Genomic DNA, 26,178 nt, shown 5'->3' with positions numbered 1-26,178 from the left:
TCATAAGGATTTTTTTGATCAATTAGTAGCTGTCACGAATAAAAAATATGACATACATAAGCATGCATGTTATAAAAGGCTCTGAAGAGATAATATGGTGATTAAATAGGTTTAGGGAGTAAAGCGATAAATAAAAACAATATTTTGTATTTCTGTATGGATAATTTAAACATTAAAGTGACAAGTATATTACCATATTGAGTACTGTCCCTCAGCTCTTCAGCTAAAGGTGAGCATTCTACCACTTGAACCACAGCACCACTTCCAGTTTCCTGGTGGTTAATAGAGGATAAGAGTCTCAAGGGCTTTTCCTGTCCAGGCTGGCTTTGAAACACGATCCTCAAATCTCAGCCTCCTGATTAACTAGGATTACAGGCATGAGCCACTGGCCCAGCTTTGCCATCTATTTTACTGTTTTAATATTCATGGGAACCAGAATTAAATGAAAGTTATTACTCAACTTTGCATAGTTATCTTCATAATGAGCTCTTCAACAAATCTGTGAAACCATAAATTTACCCCAGAAATATATATTCTAAGGAACCATATTATGTTATCAAATAACCACAAAGGTTATGACTGAACCTCCCATTATTAAGTAATATCTTTCTCTACTGATGATTTCTCTGGTTTTATGGTACCTTCTTCTCACATCTAAGTAATAGATGTGAAATCATTCTTGGCTTTCTGTTTCTCTGTATCACTTTTCATTTGCAAGCTCTTTCATTTCACACATGAGGGACCAGTGTATAGGGAAATGGTTATCTTGAAGATATATAAATTGTGAAATTTTATAGATTTTTAGACTATTAATATATTTAATATAAAAATTACTGCATCTGGACATATAAGTATATGTTTATATATACACTATGTAGTTAACATGGAGTTAAAACAACTTATTTGAAATAACTTAGAGCACTTAAAGTACTACACCAATTGCAAATTATCTTTTGAATGTGATGAATTTAGGATTATTGGTTTATTTTGAAAGTCTTGTATTTATTTACCAACTATATAAATCATTTATTAAATATTAAAAATATCATAGATTAACCCTAATTCTACCAAAATGTATGGTAATTAATGAGTGTTATATTTTGTCATAGGAATTAAATCTCATGGGTTTTTTTGTTTGTTTGTTTTGTTTTTTTGGTCCTGGGATCTGAACTCTAGGCCTCGGCACTGTCCCTCAGCTTTATAAGACTAGTGCCCTATGACTTGAATGACAGTGCCACTTCTGGCTTTTTTCTGCTTTTGTAGTGTTGAGTAATTGAACCCAGTGCCTCATGCATGCATAGCAAGCAGTCTACAATTGAGCCAACTTCCCAGTCCCAATATATCTTATTTTTAATCTGCAAAATAATTTTTCTAATGCTCCTCAAATAATATATCAACAATATAGAAAAGTAAATACAGAAAAATAATCTTTGTAATTTGTCCTGCCTAAGCATTGATTATTATTTAGGAGCAATTGTGAAGTATCAGATTGAAGAGGTAAGTGATAAACATTTCAGAAAGGTAACCAGCATTGATGGAATCCACTTCACAGGACAGTATAATGTAAATGAACTTTACAACTTCAGGTGGGGGGGGTGGGATGGGGAGGAGTGTGGGAGGTGGAAGAGGGAAAGGATAGTGGGACTACAACAAGAGAAGGGGTAACAATGTTTGACAAGTAATGTACCCATTGCCTTACTCATGTAACTGTAACCCCTTTGCACAGCATCTTTACAATAAAATAAAATTAAGTAAAGAAAAAACAAGGCAATGTATATTATATCAAACTATCAAGCTTTAAATAGACAATATTTTTATTTGTCAATTGTACAACAATTGATCTGGGGGGAAAAGGAAAACCTGAATAAAATCAGCAAAGACCAATAGAGGGAGGAAGTGGGGAGAATGTAGTAATAATATTCAGTGTACACTCTAGGAAAATTGAGGGAGAGGTTGGGTTGGAAGGGATAGGGGAAAATGTTGAAAGGAGTGAGATAGATCAAGATGCATTGTACTTATCAATGTATATGTTCAATGTCAACCCCTTTGTACAACTACTTAAAGATAATAAAAATACAATTTCAGAAGTAAACATGTAAGTCAAGACAATAGAATGTTGATAATGGCCAGGCACAGATGGCTCACATCTGTAATCCTAGCTACTTAACAGGCTGAGATCTGAGGATCATTGTGATTCAAATCCAACCCATCCAGGAAAGTCCATGAGACTCTCTGTCCAATTAACTGCCAGAAAACTGGAAGTGACTCTGTGGTTCAGGTGGTGGAGCTCTCACCTTGAGCTGAAGAGCTGAGGCCCAGAGTTCAAGCCTCTTAACAGACACACAAAAAAAGTGATTATGTTCACCTACCTGACAAAAGAAATTTTTACAGCCAAATAGGTAATCAGAGCTATATCTATCAATTAGAGTCAAATAAATGAGCCCTGGAGAATGAAATTTATACCTAAGTCACATGCAACAATATATAATAATGTATGTTTAATTATAATTAGTTATTAAGTAAATATATTATTTAATATAAAATTTTATCCTATTTGTACACTTTTTAATTGTACATATCATTTTACAGAATTTATAGTCATGCTAATAGGGGCATTCAATGTTTCTGCCCTATCCTGCTTGCTGTAGACAGTTCCTTTGAAGTTACTGGTTACTCCTCTCATTGTCTTTAATTTTTTAGAAAAATCTCAGTGTTTCATGTCAAACTTGTGAATTATTTTTGTTTACCCAAATTATGTGAACATATTATCCTGTGCAAGAGAACAAAATAAAGATTACAACAAGGATTATGGATGTTGTTTGGTATTCTTAGAATTATATGAGCCAAGGGAGTTAGGATAATTCAGAATATACTGATATGACTTAGTTTCATGTGATACCTAAAATTATACCACCAAATTATCGTTTTATTATTGAAGGTAAACCGCTTGTTCACATAAAATTCATTTAAACACACTACAAATTAAACAAGCTACATAATTAAGGAAATTGTAGCAAGAACATCAAAGATAATCATGCATTGAGATTATTCTGACAAACCATTTGAATATCTGAATGTGGTTCTGGATATGTTCAGGCCTTTTCATTTTTGACAGGAGTCTACTTATGAGTTTTAACTGAGCCCAGAAATTTAAGGCCAGTATGGACTAAGACCAAGACCTTGTTTTAAAAAAAATCGATTCTTCTTGTCTCAGACATATATTATTTATTGCAAATAAGGGAAACCATGGGACCTATGTTTCTTTGGGCCTGGCTTACTTCACTTAATATAATTTTTCCAAGTCTTTCCATTTCCTAACAAATGGGGCAATGTCATTCTTTCTGATGGAGACACAGAATTCCGTTTTGTATATATGCCACATTTTCTTGATCCATTCATCTACTGAGGGACATCTGGATTGGTTGCATATCTTATCTATGGTAAATAATGCTGCAATAAACATAGTTGTGCTGGTAGCTTTAGTATGGTCTTGTTTGTGATCATTTGGGTAAATGCCCAAAAGTGGGATTGCTGGGTAATAGGGAGCTCTATGTGGAGCCTTGTGAAGAACCTCACATACTACTTTCCAAAGTGGTTGAACAAGTTTAAACTCCCACTAACAATGCAGTAAGGTTCCTTTCTGTCCACATCCCCTCCAGCATCTGTTGTTATTGTAGCCATTCTAACTGGGTTAAGGTGGTATCTCAATGTTGTTTTGATTTGCATTTCTTTTATGGCTAAAGAGGTTGAGCATTTCTTCATGTGTCTATTGCCTGAGACAAGAAGAAATGGTCAGATAAGATGATGTTAGGCAAAATGCACCCCAACATAAGGACTCAAATGGTTTTTCTTTCTTGCTATTTTTTCTAACATATTTATAAGATATTTCTTTGTTGCTTTGCATTTCCCTCCCCCACGGTATAACCTCTGTTTCCACTGTATTTGATGTTGGTATAATTTGTGGAGGGGAAAGGAAAAAACAAATTGTTTAAATAGGAATACAAGTGGACCCATTATAAAAATGAGATTTACAAGAAGTTATGTCGAAAAACGAAATTTACAACTTTGGTGTGGGGAGGAGGGGGAGGTGGGAGATGGAAGGGATGGGAAGGGGAAACAAAGGAGAAGGAAACAATGCTTGATAACAAATGTACTAATTACGTTGCCCATGTAATTGTAACCCTTCTATATGTTATTTTTACAATAAAAAAAAGTCGAAACAAAAGAATAGCCATTGATGGGGCTGGGAAGGTGGGTCAATGGTAGAGCGCTTGTCTTGCATGCCTGAGGCCCTGGGTTCGAATCCTCAGCACCACATAAGCAAAAAGAAAAAAGCCAGAAGTGGCGCTGTGGCTCAAGTGGTAGAGCGCTAGCCTTGAGCTGAAGAGCTGAGGGACAGCGCCCAGGCCCAGAGTGCAGGCCCCATGACGGGAACCCTCCTCCCCAAAAAAAGAATAGCCATTTGAACAGCACTTTGGTGATTCAAATGTTGTACAATTTCATTTATTCAAATCCTAGCTCAGATTCCTTACCAGAAACTATAAAATCTGCTTTGTATTTCTTTAAAACTTTGGGGTGCATATTTTACTTTCGCATTTGCTCTCTCTGCCAAGATTTCATCTAAGTACAACTACTGTCTCTGCAACAACGATGTATTGTGGAAAAGTTGCAACACTTAAATAGTACAGGTACCACTGGAACTTGTCAAAATACTCAATTCTATATTGCATATCATATCAACTTCTAACCTAGTTTTAGTGTACTGTAGGAATGGTCTGTGAGGCAAAGGAAAGAGAAAGGAATCTAAAGTTCTTTCTTTTCAATATATCATTTTCTCAGAGAGAAAAATTGTAGGCATACTTTCCCTAAATATCTCAGTTAAGGTATCCTACTCCCATAAAACTGAGCCATGCCAGGTGCTGGTGGCTCATGTCTGTAATCCTTGCTACTCAAGAGGCTGAGATCTGAGAATCATGGTTCAAAGACAGCCTGGGCAGGAAAGTCCGTGAAACTCTTATCTCCAATAAACCACCAGAAAACCAGAAGTGGTGCTGTATCTTAAGTGGTAGAGTGCTAGCCTTGAGCTGAAGTGCTGAGGAACAGTGCCCATGCCCAGAAAATTCAAGTCCCACGACTGACAAAATAAAACAAACAAACAAAAACAACAACAACAAAAAACTGAGTCATGATTGCTGATATCCACATTTAGTAGTTACATTTCTGAACTGGTCTTTAAGGTAGTAAGCTCAAAGTTTTCAGGAAATTCCTTTGAATGTTAAACATACATTTTTCAAGTAAGAAATTTAAGACTTGGGATCAAACTCTGGAAATTAAGGTTATTTAAACGAGCAGTTTTGCATCTTGATAAAGGTAAATTTCTTTTCATTATACAGTTATTGGGCACTGAATTTGAAACATATAAAAATAGTTGTATTGTCAAAATGCATGCTCTAGGAAGGCAATAATTTTGTCTTTTTGTTTACTAATTGGCGCTCAGTAACCAGAGCAGTAATAGGCATAGAAAAAATGCCTATTAAATATTTTTGAATAAGAGCATGAGCCTTCTTCCATTCATTTGAAATTAGTCACTACTGATAGGGTAAATATACTTTTTTAGGTGGACAGTATTTATATACACTTAAGTGGTAAGAATTACTATATTTTTCAATACAGTTAAGTTGTTCTACTTTTTAAAGCCTCTGAAAGACTTTCACACTGTTTTATTTGATGATTGTATTAAAGGTAGAGTAATACACATTTAAAATGAATTGGAAGGAGATGTAGAATTAGATCACTGATTACTTTTCTTGAACAGACATATTGCAACATACGTGAAATGTTTTTAAAAATAAGTTATATTTTTCTGCCAGTTGAAATAATGTGTGATATCTGAGGGTAAGATAAAAAGGGACTGGTAGTTTAATTCCAATTGTCATTGTCCCATTTTAGTTTGTTTGCATTATATTTATAAAATCATACACAAGGATACTCATTAAAAAATTGATTCTTTGTGGACATGTATACATATTATCTCATCTATCTGTTGAGTGCTTTTAATCTTACCCTAATTAAGTGAAGTAAGCCAGGCCCAAAGAAACATAGGCCCCATGGTTTCCCTTATTTGCAATATCTAGTATATGTGTGAGTCAAGCAGAAAAGGTCAGATAAGGTGATGTTAGGGAAATGAACCCTAAGATATGTATTCAAATTTTTTTTCTTTCATGCGATTGTTTCTAATACATTTATAAGATTATTTCTTTGTTGCTTTGTATGTCCCTCCCCCACGGCATAACCCCTGCTTTTACTGTATTTGATGTCGATATAATTTGTGGAGGGGAAGGGGAAAAACAAATGGTTTAAATAGGAATACAGGTGGACCCATTGCAACAATGAGATGTACAAGTCGTTATGTCGAAAACGAAGTTTACAATTTTGGTTGGGGAGGGGAGGATTGGGGGGGCAGGGGGAGGGTAGAATAGGAAGGGATGGGAAGGGGATACAAAGGAGGAGGCTACAATGCTTGATAAGAAATGTATTCATTATCTTGCCCATGTAATTGTAACCCCTCTGTACAGTATTTTCACAATAAAAAAAAATCTAAACTATAAAAAAAATGCTGGTAAGTCACAAGAGACCAAATCTTGAATGTTTCTCTATAATATAATCCCAATGCTCATCATTGAGCAAATGATGCTAAAAATATAAAATAATATAGTCAAGAGACTATTTCTGTTTTTTACTAGACAGAGAATCTCTTCCCTCAATATTTCTCACTATTATGTCTCTCTGTATAAAGGTAATGATCTGTTCAACATAGGAATTGTAGTTGGACTACAAATTGAGTATAGAAAATGATAATAATGAAATGTTATTAAAATTATATTACAAGGGAACCAAAATTTTCTATTTTTATCAGAAGAATTAGAGTACTAAGATTATTTGGAATACATCAAAAAACATATAAGGAGGGAAAAGGGAGGAGAGATGATTTTGACTTATTGTATCTCAACACAATATTTTTAAAAAATCTCATTCTGTTCTAAATTTGTTTTACTAATTGCCAAATGATTGTGTGTATTTAAGGGTACAGTTATGAAGGTTTTTTTAAATAGTGTATACTTGTAAAAAGATTTGATCAAGTTAATAGCATGTTCATTGTCTGATACGCTTATTAATTAGTGGCACAAATGTAGAGAATATATCTTTTTAGGAGTTTTCAACTATACAAAAATAAATTTCTTATGTTTACATTTTAGTCAAACTGTTCTTTGCAGTTGGGTAAATCCTATGTCAGTTTGTAGATGTGAAATCTCATTTTCATATGGGTTTCTTCTGAAATCTATAAACATATATTCTCAGATTTGGAATGACTTCTGGTCCAAATCTTCCACTTAATACTTGTATATGCTCTACTAAATCTGAAGATATAAATACAATGTGAATATCTAAATTAATATACCAGTTTCTATGTCTTATCAGCATATGAAAAAGTCTGTAATTCACTATCCCCTGAAAGACATAATATTTACAGTATGATTGAATGTTGGTGTTAATCTGAAAGTTGCCTTCCCATAACTTACACCCATCTTGTTGATCTTATCCAAAGAAAAAAATTCAAATCTCCTCTCCACATAATAATTTTCCCCCTGTTTAGGCATTTGTCATATTAATCATTTTCTCACTCAGAATAGTTCTTGTCTTTAAATCCAAATGTCCAGAGTTTTTTAATGTAAATTTTTTTCACCTTTTTCTTCCAGATCAAATTTTACACTTTCCTGCATAGGTCTGAATATATGGGATATTGTATTGAATATTCTTTGATTATAAAATAATTGCATCTGAAACCCATATTTTAACAAAGTATACTGATTTTCTAAGACTGGAAACCAATTCTTTTATTTTTCCTTAACTATTGAAAGCTATATATTAATGACTTACATTACCTTTACCTCAGTATATTTAATTTTGTATAGTGTTTGTATAGTGTTTCCATTGTAGATACCATTATAAATTCCCTATATCACTTTAAATAACTGTAGGTAACTTGCACCTTTTACCTTCTTTCTGTAGGAAATGCCTAATATTTGATTACAGATAAATTGTTATTGGTTTGTCAAATGGTTTAATATTTTATATAATGATTTGAACTAAAAACTGAGCACTTCATTAAAATGTATGTTTGTGATTGGTTATCAAATAATTTCTTCTTTTTTTCCCTCTTCCCTTTCATGTCTTCTCCCCTTCTCCTCTTCCTTTTCCTCCCCTTCTCTCCTCTTTCTTTCCCCTCTCTCTGTTAGTGTTCTGTGGGTTGATACAGAGCACCATTACAATCGTGCCTGGTATGGACTTGTTGTCCGGGACGTATATATTTGCGGTCCTGTTAGCATGCGTCGTGTTCCAGTCTGGCGCCCAGGAGAAGAACTACACCATCCGAGAAGAAATGCCAGAAAACGTCCTAATAGGCGACTTGTTGAAAGACCTCAACTTGTCACTTATTCCAGACAAGTCCTTAACATCTCCTATGCAATTCAAGCTTGTGTACAAGACCGGCGATGTGCCACTGATTCGGATTGAAGAGGGTACTGGTGAGATATTCACTACTGGCGCTCGCATTGATCGTGAGAAATTATGTGCTGGTATCATGTTGGATGCTCGTTGCTTTTACGAAGTGGAGGTTGCCGTTTTGCCGGATGAAATATTTAGACTGGTTAAGATACGCTTTCTGATAGAAGACATAAATGATAATGCACCATTATTCCCGGCAACAGTTATCAACATATCAATTCCAGAAAACTCAGCTATAAACTCTCGATATGCCCTCCCAGCAGCCATTGATCCTGACACAGGAATAAATGGGGTACAAAACTACCACCTAATTAAGGTGAGTTTTTAAAGATATCTAAATGATTTCCTTTTGCATTTTAAAAGATAAATAGATGAAACTTATGGTACATAAAATCTAAGATGTATGTAACAGCATTTTTTTCAGTTTATGCAAAGCACACAATACAATTCATTAATGTAGAATGACATAGAGGTTATGAACTTTCAAAGAATTGTATTCATTTTCCCATATTTCTATTTCTTTTAATGATTATTGAGTTTAGTAGGGAGTCTCAGTGGTTTACAACTGTAATCTTAGCTACTCAGGAGGCTGAGATCTGAAGATTGCCGTTCAAAGCCAGCCTGGACAGGACATTCTAAGAAAGTCTTATCTCCAATTAACAACCATAAAGCATGGTGCTATGGCTCAAAGTGTAGCGTACTAGCCTAGGACACAAAAGTTCAGAAACAGCATGCCAGGACCTGAGTTCAAGCCCAAGGACTAGTGTCCATCAAATCACACAAAGCACACACCCCCTCACACAACACACAGAGTTTAAACTCTGCTTATTACAAGTCAATATCTTCCTCAATATTGTACCTTTAAAATGTTGCATCATGACTGTCACAAACTTGATACAATCAAATCTAAGTATTCATAATGAAATCATGTGCCTATTAATTTCTCTTCATGATTCTTTTAGACAGAAAGCTTTATTTTTCTATTTGCAACAATGGCAAATGCATTATCAGAGGGATTAATAGTAAGTTTTATCATAACATTTCTGTACTAATATAGATTAATGGTAACAAGAAATTTCATGACGAATTCAAGTTAAGGTCTTTAAGATCCTTTCCATTATTAAAGTAGGTTTAAGTTTTAGCCATAATGCTCAAAATGCTAAACATTTTAATTTGTTACTATTCTTTAGAAACACAATATTCATCTGCTTTAAAAGCTAAGGTAAACATCCTACACAAGAAGATCTTTTTAAAGGAACAAGCCTCTTTTGACTTGATTCAGGTGTGACAAAATACAAACTAGGACTACAATTAACTTTGTAAATGAGCAATTTTATAGCTACTTATAAGCTTTAAAAAATTGTAGAAAACTCAAAATTGCCTACAGGAAATAATACATACACTTTAATGATCAGATAAGTTATATATAAAAGAACAAATATACAGAATTCATTTTGATATAACCAAGGGGGTGGTATTGACATTATAACTAATATAAAAAAGTACTAAGAGAACACATAAATATCACATTCTGGTATATTTTTTTAAAAGATATGTGCTAAGAAGATGTATAGTTTTGGAAAACTATATTTGTTTATAAAGAAATTTGTTTATAAAGAAATTCAAGAGTACATATCTCTTGAATGAATGTAAATGGGAAAATACACATGTGTTTGAGTATGTGAAGTAACATAGAAAGTAAACTGTTAGAATATATAAAAATGGAAAAGGTAGGATATATAAAAATAGAAAAGTACATGATTCCTGATAAGCATTTTATGTGAAGTTTCTACTCCTTAGCTCATGGATTGGAAGAAAAAACAACTATGCAACAGGTGGAAATTTACAGGTCAGAACTTTGAGCCAGATTTCTTGTATTAGCTTCTTGTATTAATTTTTGTATTTTAAGTTATTTATTTGTGTTATGTGGATGATGATCTAATTATTTCAGGGGCAAAATTGGGAAGAATATAAATGAAGTATTGAGAAAATACATCTGTATGAAGTGTCTTTGGACATGTATGAAGCCTGTCACTTTAAATTATAAATTGTATTCCAGGGTAGATGCTTCTTCAAAGCAAGACTATCTAACATAACCTGCCATGGTGTAGATTGCTTATAATGGTAGCCTCTAGACACATGTGGCGATTGAGCACTTGAGATATAATTAGTTCTACTATGGGAAAGAATTCTTAATGCTAATTTTAATAGCCACAAGTATTTTACTTGTTATTATATTAGTCATTTGGGGCTAAAATGCACTACTATGTAAAATTAAATTGGACTTTTCCATTAAGTTACATATATAGAATACAATCACTTATTAGGAATAGAGTCTTTGTACAACATTCTGAAAATATGTTATTTTAAAATGAAGTGTGTTTTTAAAGAAGCAATTTTTTTTGTCGGTCTTGGGGCTTGAACTCTGGGCCTGGGCACTGTCCCTCAGCTCTTCTGCTCAAGGCTAGTGCTCTACCACTTGAGTCACAGTGCTACTTCCGTTTTTCTGGTAGTTTATTGGAGATAAGAATCTCAGGGTCTTTCCTGCCTGGGCTGGCTTTTAACTGTGATCTTCAGCCTACTGAGTAACTAGGATTACAGGTGTGAGCCACTGGATCCCTGCCAATAAAAAAATAATTCTATAACTTCTCCCAAAAGGAAAGCTTAATGAACTTCAAAGAATTTTCTGATTTGCCCTTGAAACTGCATAATAACTTCAAATAAAACATATCTTCTGGCATAATATCAGCATTGCTAAAATGTGTTTTCATTTGATTTTTCCTTGAAAGATTGTCATTAAATGACAAAAAACTCACTAAAGTATTTTAATTGTTTAAAATACAAGTGCTCTGAAATGTCTTTCAGATTTAGAATGTGTGATAAGCCTAATACAACTATATGTTGTATCTAAACTACTGGAGTATTTGTGTGACCTCATGGACAAAGTGTTCTGAGTGCCTATTAAAAATAATGAGAATGGAATACCAAGATTATCCTTAGGCATGCAGAGGGCCATGACATGGGTGACATTAACAAAGTGCACTTTGACTTTCAGAAAGGTTCTGTCATGAATGTGGCATGTATGCTGTGTGAAAAGATAGGTAATAGAAAAAGAAAGCACAGAAACAGGCTCTGATTCATCCAAAAACTTTAGTAAATTTAAAAATTTGAAAGTAAGTAGGCCAACCATAATAATTTCTTTTAAAATACCCTATCTTGCAGACTAGGGTGAGAATTTAATTAATATTAATTTGCTCTACTTTTGTTGAATAGACAAGAATAGCAAAAATCACAGTTTATTCTAACTAGGGTAAGTATGAAATGTACATGAAAAGTTTAAATAGCAAAGGGAAAGAAGGGAGAAAAATATAGAGAATTGTTCTTGGGAAAATTAGGTCAGTTGTGAATGAATATGTTCTGCTATTATATCAGCTATCCGAAATTAAATTCAATGTTGGAAAAATGTATCAAATGTATAAAATATGTAATATGAAAATCATACAACATAAAGTATACTAGGTTTTAAACTTTTGATTAAGACATATAAATGTATACTTATAATTATTTTGTGATTTTAGGTATGATTTGGCAAAACAAATTATTATTATTCTATATTTAAAATATTTGGAAAATGAATTTCAGAGATGGTCATATGGCTAGCAAATCATATGGTTTGAAACTAGATATCAGTTTGTGATTCTTAGAATTGATTAACAGATTGACAGAAAGATAGAAGTAGAGCCTTGAGTGAAGAGATCAGAGAAAGCTCATATGATAACAGAAGAAGAGTGAGAAGAGAGGAGAGAAGAAAAGGTGCAATGAGAGAATGAGGTTCTTACTAAGTACTTTTGCTCTGTAAAACATCTATGTCAATTTAAGGTTAATTTTCAGCTTTAAAAAAGACATTATGTTCCAAAAAATGAGGGAAGGGGTCACAATGTTCAACAAGAAATGCAATCATTACCTTACATATATAACTGTAATCCCTCTGTACATCACTTTGACAATAAAATTAAACTAAGAAGATATTCTGATGCCTTATAATGAAGATAAATCTATAAGAGTTCTTGAAAAAATCAGGACAGGAAATATTTTATCTACTTCAGATAAAGTCATCCAAGTAATACCCTCCATCATATTTTGATATAATTTCCCCTATATTTGGACTAGTCCAAATGCAAGACACTGTCTCAAAATTAACTTAAACAAAAAAGGACTGGAAGCATGATTCAAGTGCCAGTTCCTGAGTTCAAATCCCAATATTGACGACATTTACCTTTTCATTTTATGAGTACTTGATTTTATATAATTTAAAGTTCATCATGTACAGATTAACATTTTTGATCTGTGCTTAAAAACAAGAAAGAGGAAAATTAAATGCTAATGACTATTAGGTCCCTGAAAGCTAAGATTATTACAAAAGAGCACCACCAGTGGGGGGAAAATGACAACATAACATACATTGTCTTCATAAATAGATCCTTATTAATTCTGTCAAGACTAATTAGAATGAAAATGTGATACTAATAGGATTAAGTTACTTTTGACTTCATTACAATGATCAAGAGTGCTAGTTAGTATTCACAGTCCAATAATGCCTTATGTTAAATGTACCTGTTATTAATTGTCCCACATGGAAGAATAGTTGTTCAGCATTTTATATGGCTCACTTCTAGAATTTATAAATTGATACTTAGAAAAACAAATGTCTAGCCGGACGACGGTGGCTCGCTCCTTTAATCGTAGGTACCCAGGAGGCTGAGATCTGAGGATCGCGGTTCAAAGCCAGCCTGGGCAGGAAAGACCTTGAAACTCCTATCTCCAATAAACCACTAGAAAACTAGAAGAGGCGCTGTAGCTCAAGTGGTAGAGCGTTCGCCTTGAGCTGAAGAGTTGAGGGACAGTGTCCAGGCCCAGATTTCAAGCCCCACAACCAACAAAAGAAAAAAGAAAAACAAATGTCTTTCCAGATATGATTAGTTTATTTACATCATACCCCTATTAGTTACCAACTAAGGAACACTTATTTTTTAAGTGCAGATTTAGACTATTATTCCATTGCTTACCATATCTAAGTAAGTATCAGTTTGATGCTTGATTTGATGACTGTTAAAGAAACATTTAAATACTGATAAAATATATTGGGGACATATTTGATATAAAACTGCAATTAGAACATAGAGTTGAAGCCAGGCATTGATGGCTGACGTAGGCAGGAAAGTCCTTGAGACTCTTATCTCCAATAAACCACTAGAAAACCAGAAGTGGCACTATGGCTCTAGCGGTAGAGTGCTTGCCTTCTTCACCTGAAGAACTCAGGGACAGCACCGAAGCCCAGAATTCAAGCCCCCATGACCGACCGAAAAAAAAAAAAAGAACATGGAGTTGACTTGTTCAGATCAACTTGATTTTCTTTATTTTTTCTCTTTCTCTTTCTCTCTCTCTCTCTCTCTCTCTCTCTCTCTCACACACACACACACACACACACTTTGTATGTTCTGGGAGTAAGGCTTGAGTTCAGGTCCTTGAAAAGTTGCTTCACACTTTTCCTAAAGTCTGGAACTCTACCTAGCACTTGAGCCACATATCTTTTCAACTTTTTGGTGGTTAATTCGCGATTAAGAGTCTCATGGACCCTTGTTGCTGGGCTTGCTCAAAATTATGGTTCTCTGATAACAGCCTCCTGAGTAGCTAGGATTAATGGTCTGAGCCACCAGCCTTGAGCTCTGCTTTTTTTTTTAAATTTCTGATTGATGTTATTAATCAAGGGTACTACATGATCCAATACTGGTCATTTGCTTGTGTAAGTTGCTTCTTCTGTCTATTCCATATTCGTTTTACTAACAATATTCTGTACTGCAGAGACACTGTCTCACTGAACTAATTTTCAATACAGATAAAAAATTAATAGATAGGTAAAATTTTCATATCAAAATGGTAAAATATGTTAGAAGATTTTTCAAGTGAAAATATAAAATTCACATGAATAATAGTTTCTACTTAAATACAAACCACTAAAGAAAGTAAGATTCTCCTTTTGCATTTATTAGTTTACAGTCAACTTCCTAAATCAATTGAGAAATTCTGAATAATTAAATAATAGAGTTGAAAAGTAGAACATGTAAATTGCTTTCACTGTAATTTGAAGTTCATTATATCTTTGTCAAAAGGTCTTTGAGTTCCACCTACAGGTAGATATTACCAGAGAAAGGCAAACCAGGAGTTAAATTCAATTAAAGAACACTGAGTTTAATTTTCTTAATTATTTTAAATAGTCTCCATTCATTGACCATTTACTCACAGAAATCATATCTTCACAAATCTTACGCTATAAACATATTTAAAATCGTTATATCCAGAATATGTTAATTATTCATTACTGGACAACTAAGGACATTAAAATTGAAAGCAAATAAACACACATTTTAGCCATTAGAATATTATAAATATAGATGTTTATATGCTATTTATTTTCTATGAAATATAAGCAGCAAGTCTAGATGATGAATCATAAGAATTTTATTGCTTATTTTGAATAAATTGCAAAAATATTTTTGGTATCATATGTTGTTATTTGTGAACATCTCTGCATTTATAAAGAGGAAACTAATATGAGTTTATAGAATAGGAAAAGACACTAGAACTAAAGTGAACTTTAAATATAACTAATTTTACGTTGGGTGTTATAAAGTGTTTTGTATTATCCAAGTTAATTTGCCTTATCCTTGAGAACTCACTTAGTGTGAGATTTTATGCATGTTCATAAAATTTTCTCATCCTTCTTATTGTATATTCAGAAGCCAATTATTTTAACCTTTCTAATAGAATGAAGTAAAGTAAAAATAGAAAGCTGTTCTATATTCTTTTAAAGATAGCACTAAAACCTAGTATCTTAATCTAATTCCAACCATCTAAATATAACACATTTATTTAGCATGTATTTAATGAGTGACCAATGTATACAGTCTTGAGGGACAAATATATTTTTGAATCTTTTCAAAATGTCCCCAAGATAGCTTAATAATAGGCATTACAGTTAGTATGGTTTTTAAAGTAATGATAACATAGAAGAAAAATATGATATGTCTTCAATTGGTCATGCTGCCTTTAAGAACATAATTATTTAATTCCTTACAGTCACAGGAAGGTTAAAATGCCTCGATCTACCTTTTGAAGATTTTTACCAAGAACCTTCAGCAATTTATAATATTTTAATTTCTTACTAGATTTGTATTTTTTTTTTGGTCCGGTCTTGGGGCCTGAACTCTGGGCTTGGGCGCTGTCCCTCAGCTCTTCAGCTCAAGGCTAGTGCTCTACCACTTGAACCACAGCGCCACTTCCGGCTTTTTTTCTTTTTGCTTATGTGGTGCTGAGGAATCGAACCCAGGGCCTCAGGCATGCAAGGCAAGTGCTCTACCACTAAGCCACCTTCCCACCCCCTAGATTTGTATTTATGTCAGTGATATTTGTGACAAATTTTATCTGCAAAATTGTTTTGAGATAAGAAATAATTAAATTTTGATGACAATGGTAGTTGTCATCAATACTAATAATGGTAATTATATAAGTCTCTATTTTATGTTTTATTATGCTAATTCTCTGTTAATATTTCTGTCTCTAATTTCTGCCCTACATAATGAAGAAAATTGTAATCATCTTTAGGAAACAGGAATATTATAAGAATTAATGAAGTATGGAAAAATCTATAAAATCAATTGAGTGCTTGAGTTTTTCTGTAAACAATTTTTACACTCTATATTTTAAGGTTTTCATCATCCCCAATTTTTCTAAACTATAATGCTTTTCATTCCTTAAAAAGGTTTTTTATAACCTAAGCTTAGTTTTTCATACATATTTTATGTATATGTACAGGGAAAAATATGACAGCATCATTTCTTTCTCTCAATCAATGCCACTGGCTCCACATTTACTTCTGGAACTAGTTCAAGTTTTTAAGCCTTCTATTTGCTTTCTTTAGCTTATATCTTGAATCAAATTTTTCTTTTTCTTCATTTGTCTTTGTCTCTTCCTGGCCTTTCATATGACTGTGATGCTGCTAATATGACTAGTTTCTCATATACTACCTTTGCCATCTGGAATTGCTTTATTTACATCTCATTCTTATGCCATTTAAAAGTCATATTTTTTCTCTTGTCTCTTCTTTTTTTTATACTGAAAATGTTTGTCTGATCCCTTTTCTAATGAGTAACTCAGAATTTTCTTCCCTTAGCCTTTTGTAGGAGAAATGTGGAAAAATATATTTAGTTATCTGTAATCATTGTAAATTTATAGATTCTAGAGTTTTTTCAAGGAAAAGCTTGCTACAACAACAAGTATTTCATTTTTAATAGCATGACTTTTTGTTTTATGAGAAGCTCAAGATATGCTCTGAGGAGAAGTGTCAGTTTAGAAGCATCCCTTTTAAATAGACTGGGGAAACATAATACAATCAATAACCTGAATACTAAAGACAATGGAAGGAAGAAGGAAGAATTGATGTCAGTAATGAAAATAATAAAAATAAATGGTTAGCAGAGTAACAAGTGAAATACTAAATAATCCAAGCATGCATTAATTTTAGATAAAACAATTTAGTAGTTTATTAATAAATTGAAAAGTATAGATTACTTTTAGTTGAACCTAATATTTTTCCTTTGTTGAATAATTACAAGAATATAAGAATGTATATAGAGGGCTAGAAATATGGGTTAGTGGTAGAGTGCTTGCCTAGTATTCTTGAAGCCCTGGATTTTATTCCTCTGTACCACATAAACAGAAAAAGCAGGAAGTGGTGCTGTGGCTCAAGTGGACAGTGCCCAGGCCATGAGTTCAAGCCCCAGGATTGGCAAAGAGAAAAGAAAGAATGTATATAGAGATCACAAACTGAAAAGCAAAATCTTGTGTAGTTAAAACCTAACAAATATTCTATTCCCAGAAATTCATCTTATTTCAATAAACATATAAATAAAAGATAGCTATGATAGTTGAATACAGAATAAAATTATAAATTTCTTATGCTGATTGTTACATTTTCTTAGTGATCTCAGACATCCATTTTTCCTGAAGACATAAGTAATATGTTTTGTGTACTTGAACCAAACATTTAAATCTTTTAATTTTGCCACAAGGAAAGTTATTTCCAAGTAACCCATCTACAAAGAGCCATATCACCCCATCGAACAAATTATTCCTCTAAATGGAAAATCTATGAAGTTCTCAAATTGAGGGAGAAATAATGTTATCAATTCTCCCCATTTGTTAGCTATTATACAGACAATCTTAGGCATGGAAAAGTGAAAACACCCTCATCACATAAGATATATGGTACTATGTTGGAACATTGTTGGCTGGTTTTCATTTGAATTAAAAAAATTTTCTCTGCAGATTTTAGAAATAGAATACATTTCATTTCATTTTGATTTTGAAATTTTTTAGTCTACATTAATTGTGCAAAAGAGTTATATTGTGATATTTCCATACATGTATATAATTCACCTTTTTCATATCCATTACCTTTTTTACTTTATTACTGTTCTTTCTTTCTGGTACTAGGATTTACACTCAGGCCCTTCTACTTGCTTGGTTTACTTGTTAATAACATTATTATCCATGCTATTTGAAGCTTCAGATTATCATCCATTATATAAACATGGTTTTTAATGTTATTTGAAAAAAATTAAACAATGTTGTTAGACCTTAAATGTGTTATTGAGTTTGTCCTCTACACATGCATTGTTAAATAACCATTTATCAGTAGATCAGTTTAGTGTGAGCCTAAAGGAAGGATGAGATACAAAGATGCTTAAGCATCTTTCCAAATTTAGAATTGGGTTATAGATTCAAGAGCTTTGAGTAGCTTCTGTAACAGAGGTATAGTGACTTAATCTTCATAGGAATATTTTTCAAAAATCCTTTATAGAAATGTTTTCATTTCTCTAGGCTGAGTTTGAAAATAATTTGCTACTGTTGTGTCATCAAATTTCTGTACAATTTGTACTTTGTTTTCCTACTATATCACCATCACAGATGTGGATATTTTATGACATAATTATTCTACAAAATATGTTTTTGTTTTCATCATGAATTTTCTTGGAATTTTGCTCAATAATTTCACTATCATATGTACATATTAGCCTTTCACATGCTCATCTTATTCTATTAGAAGTAATCACTCTTCTAAATATCAGATCAAACATCATCCAAAAATTATGCATGCACAGTCATTGAACCAGGCATATTGCAAACCTTTATTTTATTCTTTAACTATATTGACAGTATCTTTTATGTTTTTAAATTACATTACTTATGAGAATAAGTGATTAAATGAATTAGTAAATAAATTCTTATTAGGTTTACTCTGAAACTTGCCTTTAATTCATTGAAATACCTTGAGGATTTTAGACTAGTCACTAATAAAAAATAAGTGAATTTGCTTCAAGTAACTAGTTAATAGATTTCAAAGTAATTGCTGCAGACATAAATAATTCTGAACATAAAAGTAAAATTAAACACAAAATGTGCAAAGTTTTGTTAGCTTGATTAACAATTGAGTAGCATACATTAGAATTTAGAGTAATGATGTTATTTATAGGCCATTTGCTTATTAGTAGGTTTTAAACTTTATATTGTTCTACAACCACCTCTTGGCAGTTAGCCAAATCCAAAACTAGATTTTGATAGAAAAACGTTTTTACCAAAAAATAAAAATTGGTTTCTACTAAATGCTTGCCAGACTATCATTAATAAGGTCTACCATGTTATACAATATGTACAGTAGGGTCAATTTTTTTGATAAATATCATTTCACTAAATTAGATCTTAGTAATCAAAAGAAACCTTGATCTCAGCCACCTGAATATTGCTTTTTGAATATAAATATTTAGTGCATGAAAGTAATTTGGCATATTTCCACATATTCATTTATTCAAAGCCAGTCAATATTTTCTTATGCATCAAAGTTGAGTGAATCATATCACTTCCAATTGCATGTTATTTTCCTTTAAGTCACACTAAAAATATTTTCTAGAAATTCTCTACTTTAGGGGTTGGCAAGGTGGCTCAGTTGTAGAGCGCTAGCCTTGAGCTGAAGAACGGAGGGAGAGCGTCCAGGCCCAGAGTTCAGGCCCCATGACCGGACCAAAAAAAAAAAAAGAAAAGAAAAAAAAAGAAATTCTCTACTTCAGGAAATTTATGTCACAATTTCCCAAATGCAGATTTATTCATAGAAGTCATGGATAAACTCAAATATTCACTAGAATTGCTTTCCAAATCATTAATATTCTACCTATTTAGAAAGCCTAATGTTATTACAGATTTTTTTTTGTCCTGATTGACATTACATGTGAATTATTTTTCTTTCAAAGCATAGCATTTTCTGTTTTCTAACAGTGAAGACAAAGCAAATAGGTGTTTAGTTAAAATTTCAGGAATTTTTAAAGAGATTTTGGAATTACACTTCTTGCTATCATGAACTTTCATGTAATATACATTGAAAAAGGATGCCTTATATCAATTACATAGTCTTTGAAATTTGTTGTTCAATTTTTCACATATTTTTGAAAACACTATTTTTTTTACAAATCTTGGTTACTTATTCAGGCTATAGTAACATATAGACTCTGTAGATATCTGCAGATTTAACTTGTGTTATAATTGCCAGAAGAGAAATATTGTTTAAAGATATTTTATCACATTTCCCAATTGTTACATTTTTATTATAGTTACTTATTTATACTAAAGAACATTTCATAGATATTATGCTTTAGAATATCATCTTGTGGACATGTAATTAAAAATATTATGAAGACACTTTAATTTGCTAATATAACACGTTTTTTCTGTTATAACTAAACTTATCTTTATTTTCATCCTTTTAAACTAAGATTTTTGGATGTGCATACATTGAAATTGTAGTTGCCTATTTATGGCATTGTCAGTAATCTTTCCTCAGATCATAAAAGACACCCTCCAAAATGGAGACTCGATTCAATGTAGTTAACTAAGTTTTGTTTTGCAAGCTTATTCCATTAAAGCATTTATTTTATAACTCTTGGCTGTCTAGACTTGCCACATCTTTGACATTTATGACAGGTATTTAGTAAAATAAGGGAATGGCACTGCTATAACTGGTAAGAATGAACTAGATACACTTTCTGGTGGATTCCAACTTAGTGCTAATGTCATGTTTTTATATTGCTTGCATTGTCCACTATATTCTCTGATACTTATAAAAACTAGGAAGTATAATGAGTTGTAGGACATTTTCTATATTTTGTCACATTTTCTAAATTTGGAGTGCATATGCTTCAGTAAATTACTAAGTAATGCATGATACTCTAAATTTATTTTACAATAATATGAATATTACCTGTAAATCCAGTGATTATCAAAATATTTTCCTAGATATTTCTTTCACCTAATAAGTATTAACAATAACAGATTTTACCTTATCAAATAAGTAGTTATATATTTATTTATATCAAATATTTAGAATAAGATTTTTTATATATGTTGAGACAGGGTCTCACTATATAGACCAAACTGGTGTGGAATTGGTGATTTTCCTGTCTCATACAGCCATGTGTTACACTAAAGTTGTCTGCCACCATGCCCATAATATTTTCACTTGTTTACTGTCATCTTGCTTTTAGTTTTGATTGAACATGTCTTGGAATTGGAAGCAAAGTTTGATTTAAATAATTTAGAAGAAAACCAAAGGTCAGTAGGTGCAATATATATTTCTCCATTCTGAAGTGATCAATGTGTTAAGAGAACTAAGTGAGAGAAACACAAGTATCATGTATTTTCTCCCAGATGCTGAATGTAGCATAGAAATATTAAGACACGAAAGTAGAAGTAGGACGACTTGAAGGATGGGATTCAGGAGAAGAAGAAAGTGGGACAAGAGAGGATGATACAGTGGAAAAGGAGTAAAGTATATAAAATGAAACTAAAAAATTTCACAGTAAAACTCATGTATGATTAATAGATAAAAGTAAAATTGAAATATATATCTATATATTAACACAAAATAAGTAAAATGATTAATTGAATATTTTTAAATGTACAAAATATTACATAGGATATAGTCTTACATAAATTTCACCTATTATTTTTCCATTAAAATGATTTCTTTAGCTCTATCATTTTATTAGCTAGACTGACAAAGTTTCAAGTGCTATGTTTTACTTTTGAGTAGACTTTCACCACATCAGAAGTTACAATATAGATTAAAAGCTTGGAGCTTTTTTTTTTTTTTGCTTGTCCTGAGGCTTGAACTCAGGGTCTGTGCTCTGTCCCAGAGTCTCTTTGTGCTGTAGACAAGGACTCTATCACTTGAGCCACAGCACCATGTCTGGCTTTTTCTTTGTAGGTGATACTGAGGAATTGAACCTAGGGCTTCATGAATGCTAGGCAAGCACTCTACCACTAAACCACATTCCCAATCCAGCTTGGAGGTAATAAATAAAAACAGATTTGTTTCTATTCTGCCCTAACATACACATAATCTAGGTCAAAAGCTTAAATTTTCATAAAATTATTACTTATTGGTGACTTCAAGTGTTTCCAATGTTTTACTAACCACCAATTAAGAAAGTCTAAGTAAATTACATTTAATTGTAATCTGCATATTGCTCTAAACAGTTGATTTTACTGCCATTGCTTTTTATTGGTTTCCCTCCATCTTTCATAATACATTAGAATGTACATTTATAGTTGTAGTTATACAGGATTCAGAATAAAATTTGTATTTCAATATTATTTATTTAGTGTTTTCCTTCTAAGATTATAATTCTTATTGTGTTTCTCCAAGGTGCCTCAATGTCGACATTATTGACATTTGGGCACGAATAACTTTCTTGTGAGATAGCATGAGCTGTCTCATGCATTGTAGGAAGTTCACTAGTACCTCTGGCCTCACTAACTACATGCCAGAAATTTTAATTTCTGCAAACCTAACTGATTGTTTATTAACATCATATGGATAAAACTTAAGATTCTTCTGGCATGAAATTTCAGAGAAAATTTCATGTAATTAAAGTAAATCCTTACATAAACAACTTCTTAGGATTGGGAAAATAATGTTACAAAAGCTAAGGACCCACACCTGAAAACATTTTTTAAATAAAATTAAGGACAGGAAATAGATCATTGAATAATTGAAAAAACTGAAAATAATGAGTTACTGACTGAAAGTGTCACCATATTAACTGAACTGCGTAATACACTCATGGGAATCTAAATTTTTGATTTTGGAAATTCTTTCTATGTTTTTTTTTCTTTGTCTGTTCTTTACAGTACCTGGAGATGAACTTGAACTTCACAATTGCTAGGTAGTCATGCTACCACTTGAGCTGCACTCTATTTTTTGCTTTAGTTATTATGTATATGGTCTTGCATTTTTGTCCAGGCTAACCTCAGAATATAATCCTATACTTATGACCTCTCATGTAACTGGGGCCATAGGAACATGCTTCCACACTCAATCTGGTTTTTGAGATCTCATTAATACTTGCCCAGGCTTGCCAAGAATTGCAAAAAAATAAAAGAAAGTGGTTTCAAGAATTGCATGCAAGATTACAAAAGAAATTCAGGTCATATAGTTGTACCAATGTATGTGGTATATGGGCAATCTTTTTCAATGTGTATTAGATATAGGTTCATGATAGCAACAAGTCCAATTTCAAATTTCCTAAACTTAAGATTATCTAGGAAATGGAAAGGGATATTATAAAAAGAGCTGATTATCAGCAATTAGAAATGGTATTTCATTTGTTTTTCAATTAAAAGAATGATTAAAAATATATGCTGGAAAATATTTTCTTTAAGGGAAATACTATTAAATAAAAATTGAAACATTAAATTTCTGGTTCAAGTCCAATTTATATATTATACATTTAAGTAGTATTGAAAATTTTTTGTCTACTTAAACTTTGCCAGTTTTAGGAACTGAAAAGGCAGAGGAGAGAAAAACACAAATAATCAAATTGAACAAATAAGAAAGTGTAATGTTATTTATAATATTAAAAATGAAGGTTTTTCTGCACATGGGATTTGTTGAATGAATAAAACTACATCTTTTATTTTTTATATGTCATATTCCCTCAGTTTAATATTTTTCTTTTTTTTGAAAGTCTCTTTTCTGTTTATAAAACTAAGTGAAGAATCGATCCTTTAAAAAATGAAACATCATGAATGAATGTTGCAATTATTAGTCAATTCTTCTAGATATGACAACCTTGCTATCATTAATTATTTTAGCATTTAGAATTACATATTTGTAAACACTTTGAAATTGTAACATTGATTCTATATTTTAAATAAAATAATCAAGTAGTTTGTTTATTCTCCCAGATGGAGTAAACCAAGTAATGACAGTAACATATGGCTACCAAAAGGAATAATATTTAGTAAAAATTAATATATATATATATATATTTTTTAATGGTGCTAGTGGATCTTGCTTGTAAACCTAGCTTCATAGGAGGATCTAAGCCAGCATGAGACTCATCTCCAATTAACCTACAAAAAGCTGGAAATGGAGCTATGACTCAAGTGGTAGAGCGTGAGATTTAAGCAAAAAACAAACAAAACTAAACAACAACAACAAAAACTAAGGGTAGTGCTCAGGTCCTGTCTGAGACAAGCAGAAATGGTCAGATAAGTTGATATTAGGCGAAATGAACCCCAAGGTTCATTTCAAGTGTTTTTTCTTTCTTGCTATTGTTTCTAATATATTTATAAGATATTTCTTTGTTACTTTGTATGTCCCTCCCCCAAGGTATAACTCCGGTTTTCACTGTATTTGATGTTGGTATAATTTGTGAAGGGGAAAGGAAAAATCAAATTGTTTAAATAAGGATACAGGTGGGCTCATTGCAACAATGAGATGTAAAAGACGTTATGTCAAAAAATGAACTTTACAACTTTGGCGCGGGGGGGGGGCGGGGAGAAAGGGGGGAAGTGGGGAAGAGTTGGGGGGTGTGACAGAGGGATGGGGGTGATGGTCCGGGGAGGGGTGGATGGGAAGGGATGGGAAGGGGAAACAAAGGAGGAGACAATGCTATAAAAGAAATGTACTCATTACTATGCTCATGTAGTTGTAACCACTCTTATTGGTATTTTCACAATAAAAAAAGAACAAAAAATTAGAACAGAAAAAAAATATAAAGTAAGAAAATATACATAAAGAGTGCTTAGTAGAAAAACAAATTTTAAGAACCTCTCTGAAAACCTACAGTTTAGTCACAAAGGAAAACCACATTTTCTTAGTCTGAAATCTGATAAAATAGAAGAAAAAACAATAAAAGGAATTTCTTTTATTTGTATTCACATTTGAAGTAGAAGACAAAACATATTCTGTGAATGGCATTGTTCTAATAAGTAGGATTTACTAAATCAATGAATAAATACAAAATTTTTGTGATATCTTAAACTATTTATAAAAATTAACATTATGCTTATTAATATTTTAGCACCAATTCATTTCTTCCAAAGAGTTGATACTTTGTTAAACATTACTCTTCTTCTGCTGCTTTTTTTTGTGGTCATGAGGCCTAGGTGCTGTTCCTCAGCTCTTCAGCTCAAGGCTAGTGCTCTACCACTTGAGCCACAGCACTACTTCCAGCTGTTTCTGCTTATATGGTGCTGTGGAATTGAACCTAGCACCTCATGCATGCAAGGCAAGCACTCTACCACTTAGCCACCTTCCCAGCCCATCTTCTTCTGATATACTTTTAATGTAGGGAGGGACTTGCAGACTTTAGGACTGTAGGCAAGTAAGTGACTAACAACTCAACTCAAGCTATATTACTTATAGTCCATTTTCCTTTTTTTCTTTTTCTTTTTTCTTTGTTGGTCGTTGGGCTTGAACTCTGGGCTTGGGCACTGTCTGTGTGCTCTTCGCTCTTCAGCTCAAGGCGAGCGCTGTACCGCTTGAGCCACAGCACCACTTCCAGTTTTCAAGCCAGGCTGGCTTTGAACCGTGATCGTCAGATATCAGCCTCCTGAGTACCACTGGAGCCCGGCTTTATAGTCCATTTTCTATTGCAATTCCCTTGACAATACTACAGACATATGTTGAAGGAAATGTTCCAGAAATAGTGGATAAAATCTAAGTAGTATCATACTGTTGAATATATGAATAGCAGTATTTATTCTCTCTAGTAATTTTAGGCACTCTATAGCAATCCAAATTTTTTTTACTATAATGAAATTAAATTTACCATAGTGCTCATTATATTTGAATTGAGAATATTAAATATATTTCCATACTGTGTTTTGAAACAGCCATATCATTGTCGCTTTTTCCATTTCTTCCTATGTTTTGTGTCTCAAATATTCATCAGGACAAGTAAGAAAAAAATTTAAACTTAAAAATCAAATTTCTTTATGGTAAGCAGTAGCAAAAGTTCAGAAATATTTTTTTTAGTCTTTCTCCAGAATTTCTTGATACATAGAGTAAACAGTTTTCATTTAATCAGTTTTAAAATCCAATCTCTTTGGAACTCTTTTTAGTGCGTACTGGCACTGTATATGGATTCTGGGCAACTGTACTAGATTTATAACTCTGAAAGTGCTATGTTATTTATTACCTTCTAATAGGCAATGAAG

At 32.4% G+C, this 26,178-nt stretch overlaps 1 protein-coding gene across 1 annotated transcript in view; it reads left to right on the top strand.

Annotated features, from left to right (window-relative positions):
* Positions 1-26,178, top strand: part of Pcdh11x (protocadherin 11 X-linked) — a 695,630-nt gene that overhangs the window by 41,121 nt on the left and 628,331 nt on the right. The window contains exon 4 of the mRNA XM_013024979.1: positions 8,298-8,881. Coding sequence (XP_012880433.1) covers positions 8,298-8,881 — 584 coding nt within the window. The remainder of the gene's footprint in view (positions 1-8,297; positions 8,882-26,178) is intronic.

This window comes from Dipodomys ordii, unplaced genomic scaffold (assembly GCF_000151885.1).
Source record: "Dipodomys ordii isolate 6190 unplaced genomic scaffold, Dord_2.0 Scaffold80, whole genome shotgun sequence".
Classification (NCBI taxonomy): Eukaryota; Metazoa; Chordata; class Mammalia; order Rodentia; family Heteromyidae; genus Dipodomys; species Dipodomys ordii.
This window is presented reverse-complemented; position numbering and strand designations above follow the sequence as displayed.